The 6000-nt window shown below is 33.5% G+C and overlaps 1 protein-coding gene across 1 annotated transcript in view; it reads left to right on the forward strand.

Annotated features, from left to right (window-relative positions):
* Positions 1–6000, forward strand: part of VPS13C (vacuolar protein sorting 13 homolog C (S. cerevisiae)) — a 173292-nt gene that overhangs the window by 80474 nt on the left and 86818 nt on the right. Inside the window, exons 36-37 of the mRNA XM_015563005.1 lie at positions 1225–1372; positions 2074–2196. Coding sequence (XP_015418491.1) covers positions 1225–1372; positions 2074–2196 — 271 coding nt within the window. The remainder of the gene's footprint in view (positions 1–1224; positions 1373–2073; positions 2197–6000) is intronic.

Consider the following 6000-nt stretch of genomic DNA (forward strand, 5'->3'; position numbering starts at 1 on the left):
CTCCCTTCTCCTGGCCGGCCCCACCCCCTGGTCGAATTCCTGGACGACCTCCCGGTTGAGGGGACAATTTGCATACTACGCTTTTATTATATAGGATTTTCCCTTAATCCAGGATTACATATGGCATTTAATTGTATGCTATACTATTATGGGGGATTGTGTACTGATAGACATTTATTCTGGAATAGTTTTTAGCCTTTGTTTTTTATGATGATGACAGATCGGAAGCATACAGTTTAGTGTTTTCATGGAATGACTATTAATTTTGTCTGGTGATTTTTCATGATTTAATTGAACTTAGAGATTTTTGGCAGGAATACTGTGTAAATAACGATATATTGGTAGGGCTTATACTAGAGAACACTTGAAAGTCTGTACATAATTCATTTTGAAATCATTTTCTACCCATCCAAGGAGATTTAATTATCCTTAATAAAAAAGGAATGCTTACCTGTCAAGTCCAAAAAATAATCCTGGGAAAGAACTCCTTAGTAAATACTATTCATCTTGACATTTTTTCTTTAATCTGTACCAATGCACATATTACTTTTTGAACAATGGTATTTGATGGTTTCCCCCCCATATATTCAACAATATGAATTTCTTTTTGAAATTTATTGTCACCTGCCCTGGCTGATTGTGCTCAATGGTTAGCATGTCAGCCCATGGATCAAAGGGTTGAGGGTTCCATTCCTGATCATGGGCATGTTCTTTGGCTGCAGATTTAATCTCTGGCCAGGTGCCAGAGGCAACCAATCGATATATCTTTCGCTTATGTCGATGTTTCCCCCTCCCCCCCCAACTAATCTCTCTCCCTTTCACTCTCTCTAAAAATCAGTGGTAAGAACATCCTCGGGTGAGGATTAAAAAAGAAAGTTGTCATCATATATCCTCTGTTTAAAGAAAAAAGTTTTCATAATGGCTGATTTTAATCTGTCCTTGCTAGTGTATAGTAGATTAAGTTAATGATAGACTGAGTGTAGAAAACACCCCAACAGTATATTTCAAATCAGTGTTAGAGCAACTTCCTTTTTCTTTATTGATTAAGGTATTAGATATGTGTCCTTATCTCCGCATTACGTGCCCCCTCCCCCCCACTCATGCCCTCACCTCCCTGGTGTCTGTGTCCATTGAGAGCAGCAACTTTTGACTTTGTGTTTTTTAATGATATGCTGCATTTCCTCCCTATGTTTATGCATATATATCAATTATGTTTTTCATTAGGACCGTGATCCAGCCTGGCATTTCCCATCCTGATATTCAGCTGCTGCACCCAATTAACTTGGAGTTTTCTGTAAATAGGAACCTGGCTGCATCTTGGTACCACAAGGTGCCTGTTGTGGAAATTAAAGGGCATCTTGAGTCAATGAATGTAAGTATGAGAGCTCAAAGAAATCTTTATTACCAAAATTTAGACTCTCAAGACTTTCGCAGTGTAAATGCAAATGAAATACGGAATTTTTTACTGATTGATGGAAGAAAAATTTCAGTATGATGTCCAACAAAATCTGGATTATTTTTAGTAGGATTTAATCTTCAGTTAAGTATAATTAACTTTTAAATTTGTAATATGTACACATTAGCAGAGGTCTGTATGTAAGTTATTTATTAGTATATTACATTACATGTCATTCTATATATTATATATATATATACACTTTTAGGGATGTCTAAGTACCACTAAGGTAATTATAACATTGAAGAAAATGCCTGTTTTTCGTATTTTAGGTGGCCTTTTATTCCAGATTGTTATTTTAAAAGTGGAATTTGTGTGTTTCCTTAAGTTGTCACATTTTTTAAAATGATAAGATTACTTTAATTATTATTAATTTTCACTAAGGATCATATAAGTTAAGTAGATGGGACTGATGTTGACTCATAAATTAAATTGTTTTTCTCCAAATACTTTCCTATCTTTCAAAATAAAAACTTTAACGTGAAGTAAGTAGTGAAATACTTGAGTGAGTAATGAAGGTATAATTTTATCTATACTTAAAGTTTTGTTATGTCCTGTATTTAAATTGTTGCATTTAAAAATGGAATATCTTTATCTTTCAACTTCATATTTTGCAGGTTAATCTAAATCAAGAAGACCTTAATCTTTTATTTAGAATACTTGCAGAAAATCTTGGTGAGGCTACTGAAGACTTGAATAAAGTGAAACCAAGAACACAAGAGACAGGTAAGAGGCTCACAGTAGGTGGCATAAACATGTGTCTAATTTTATAATTTAGTAGGGGAGAGAGACAATAAAAATGAGGTAAACAAATATATATTTACATATTGCAATTTGTAGTAATAAGAAAACAAATAATATGGTATTGGATACAACCATAGTTTGCTTTTTAATTAAGCAAATAGTTATAGTTTCAGACTTCTGAGTTGCATAAGATAGGAGGAGGCCATAAAGAAGGGTTTCCAATCAATAGTTGATTCTTGGAATAATTATTAAATTTGCATTTATAGAAAAAAAATTAAGTTGGTACTAGGCTATGGTAGCATATTTGTTCTGATTTTTTGTTGTGAATTCTCACCTGAGGTCATTTTTCCATTGAATTTTAGAGAGAGTGGAAGGGAGAGGGAGAGACAGAGAAAGAGAAACATTGATGTGAGAGAGACACATCAATTGGTTACCATCCACATGTGCCCCGACCAGGGTTGGATGAAGCCTGCAACTGATGTTCATGCCCTTGACTGGAATAGAATTCACTGAGCCAAACCAGCTAGGCTGTTCTGTTTTTTAAATAAGGGTTAGTAGTAAAATATCTATAAGAATTGAAATGGTTGATAAATTTCTCTTCCACAAAGATACTGAAAAAATTTTCCTTCAATAAAAATGCAAAGAGTGTTTAAATGGTTACAGTGGCCCTTTTGACTTATTTTTAAGCTGTTTTATATATATTCATATATATACATGTATATATACACATATATAATATTTATTTTTTCAAGCAAATGGTACCATTCTGTATGTATGTGTGTGCATGTGTGTGCATGCATGTTTGTGCATTTCTGCAGTTTGCTTTCTAAAAAACTAACAGTGTATCTTAGTGTTCATTCTGTATCTATATCTGTCTGTATATACTATGTATAGAAGAACTGCCTCCTTCTTTTTAAAGGCTGCCTGGTACTGAATTCTGTTGAAGTACTATAATTTATTTAGGAAGTCCCTATTGATGGACATTTAAGGTTGTTTTCAGTCTTTCACTCTTGTTGCATTGAATATCTTTGTATAAGTCCATGTATATGTGTAGGAGAAATACCAGGACTGCTGGATTAAAGGTATTTAGTTAAATTTTAATTAATACATTTAATAACATTACTTAAATTTTGACAGATCTTGCCAGTTTCCTCACATAGAACTTGTACTAATTTTGCATTTCCACCAGGTTTTTTTGTATATACCTTTTCTAACAGAGCACATTATTAGATTTTTAAATTTTTGCCAGTTTGCTAAATGAAAAATGGTATCACATTGTTTTTATTTTAAAAAATTTTAAATATGAAACTAATACTGTTATATGTAAACTATGTATCAATTAAAAGAAAAAAACCTGAACTAAGTAAAAAATACTTTTTTACCACGTGCATGTTAAACCACATAGTAAAGTACACAAATCTTAAAGTGTACAATTCAGTGAAATTTTACACCAATATAATCACCATGATTAAGACGTAGGACATGTACAGTGTAGCACCACAGAAGGCCTCCTCCCTGTGCCCCTTCTCAGTCAATACCCAGTGCCCACCCTGACTCCAAATCCACCCTGAATTAACTACCATTCTAATTTGTAATGCTATGGATAGGTTAGTTTTGCCTCTTCTTGAATTTCATATAAATGGAATCATACTGGATTTACTGTTTTTTTTTTAATTTATTTCCTTTATTCAGCATTTTGTGAAATACATCCATGTTGTATGTAGCAATAGTTTGTTCTTTTTATTCCTGTACCATAGTCATTATATGAATGTATCAACATTTTATTTTATCCACTGTACATTAGATGAACATTTGAGTTGTTTCTGGCTTTTGGCTATCAATTATAAAGTTGCCATGAATTTTATTGTAAACGTCATTTGTCATAGATAAATACTGTTTATTATTTGGATATATTAGCTAGGAGTTAGCATTACTGGGTCATATCTTAGCTTCAGTAATATATGCCACATTATGCCAAATAGATTTTCAAGTGGTCATACTAGTTTACTTTCCTACGAGCAAGGAGAATATGAGAGTTCCAGTTGTTTCACATCCTCACCAGTACTTGATATTGTCAATCTTCCAAAATTTAGCCATCCCGACTGATATGCTTTTGATATCTCTATGGATTTTGTTTGCTCATTACTAATGAAATTGAAAACCTTTTTATGTACTATTTGCCACTTGGATACCCTCTTTTGTGACATTTTTATTGAAGTCTGTTGACCATTATTTTTATTAAAATATTTGTATCTTTTCTAAATGACATATAAACATTTTATTCATTCTGGATACATGCATGCCCTTTACTGGTTATATGTGTTATATGTATATGTGTTGATATATGTGCCAAAATATATTCCCCCTCTCTGTGGTATACCTTTTCACTTTGTAAATGGGTCTTTTAAAACAAATCAGTGACTTTTATTTTCTGTTTAAGAAATCTTTGCTTATTCCAGGAATTGTTTTATAAAAGCAAAATAATTGCTAGAATTATTTCACCTGGGTCACATTATGTTTAGAATAATGCTTGGCATTAACATAAAGCTATTATTAAGAAACCTCTCCCTATGAATTGCTGTCTCAAAGGTAATAAATAATTAATAGCAGTGGTTTTTCATCTGGGTTTTTGGAATTTTATTTATTTAAATTTATTGGGGCAACATTAGTTAATATGATCATATAGGTTTCAGGTGTGGGTTTCTGTGTTACAAGATCTGATATTGCACTGTGTGCCCACCACCCAAAGTCAGATCTTCTTCTGTCACCCTTTACCTCCCACCCCTTCCCTCTGGCAGCCACCACACTGCTGTTTGTGTCCACGAGTTTCAGTTTTATATTCCACATGTGAGTAACATAAGATTGTTCTTAGCTCCTTTTGATTGACTTATTTCACTTAGCATAATATTCTCAAGGTTCATCCATGTTGATGCAAATGGCAGTATTTCATCCTTTCTTATGGCTGAGTAGTATTCCATTGTTTCTATGTACCACATCTTCTTTATCCAGTCCTCTATCGCAGGACACTTTGGTTGGTTCCCTGTCTTGGCCACTCTGAGTAATGCTACATTGAACATTGGGGTGCATATATCTTTGCAAATACAGGTTTTCTAGTTTTTTGGGTATATACCCAGGAGAGGGATTGCTGGGTCTTAATTTTTTGAGGAATCGCCAGACTATTTTCCATAGTGGTTGTACCAGTATACATTCCCACCAGCAGTGAATGAGGGTTGCCTTTTCTCCACAACCTCTCCCACACTTGTTATTATTTGTCTTGTTGATAATAGCTATTCTAACAGGTGTGAGATGGTATCTTATTGTAGTTTTGATTTGCATTTCCCTAGTTGCTAGTGAAGCTGAACATCTTTTCATCTATCTATTGACTGTTTGTGTGTCTTCTTGGGGAGAGGTGTCTGTTCAGGTCCTCTGCCTATTTTGTGATTGGGTTATTTGTTTGTTTGGTATTGAGTTTTATGAGTTCTTTATATATTTTGGAAATTAAACCTTTGTCAGAGCTACTGTTTACAAGTATCATCTCCCATCTGGTTGGCTGACTCTTTGTTTTGTTGTCAGTTTCTTGTGCTGTCAGTTTCTTTGTTGTCAGAGGTTTTTAGTTTGATGCAGTCCCATTCATTTATTTTTGCCTTTACTTCCCTTGCCTTTGGAGTCAAGTTCCATAACTTTGGTACCTATATTTTTTTTCTGTGTAACTTATTATTTCTGGTCTTATATTTAGGTCTTTGATCCATTTTGAATTAATTTTTTTACATGGGGACAAACAATAATCCAGTTTCATTCGT

This window comes from Myotis davidii, unplaced genomic scaffold (genome assembly GCF_000327345.1).
Source record: "Myotis davidii unplaced genomic scaffold, ASM32734v1 scaffold57, whole genome shotgun sequence".
NCBI lineage: Eukaryota > Metazoa > Chordata > Mammalia > Chiroptera > Vespertilionidae > Myotis > Myotis davidii.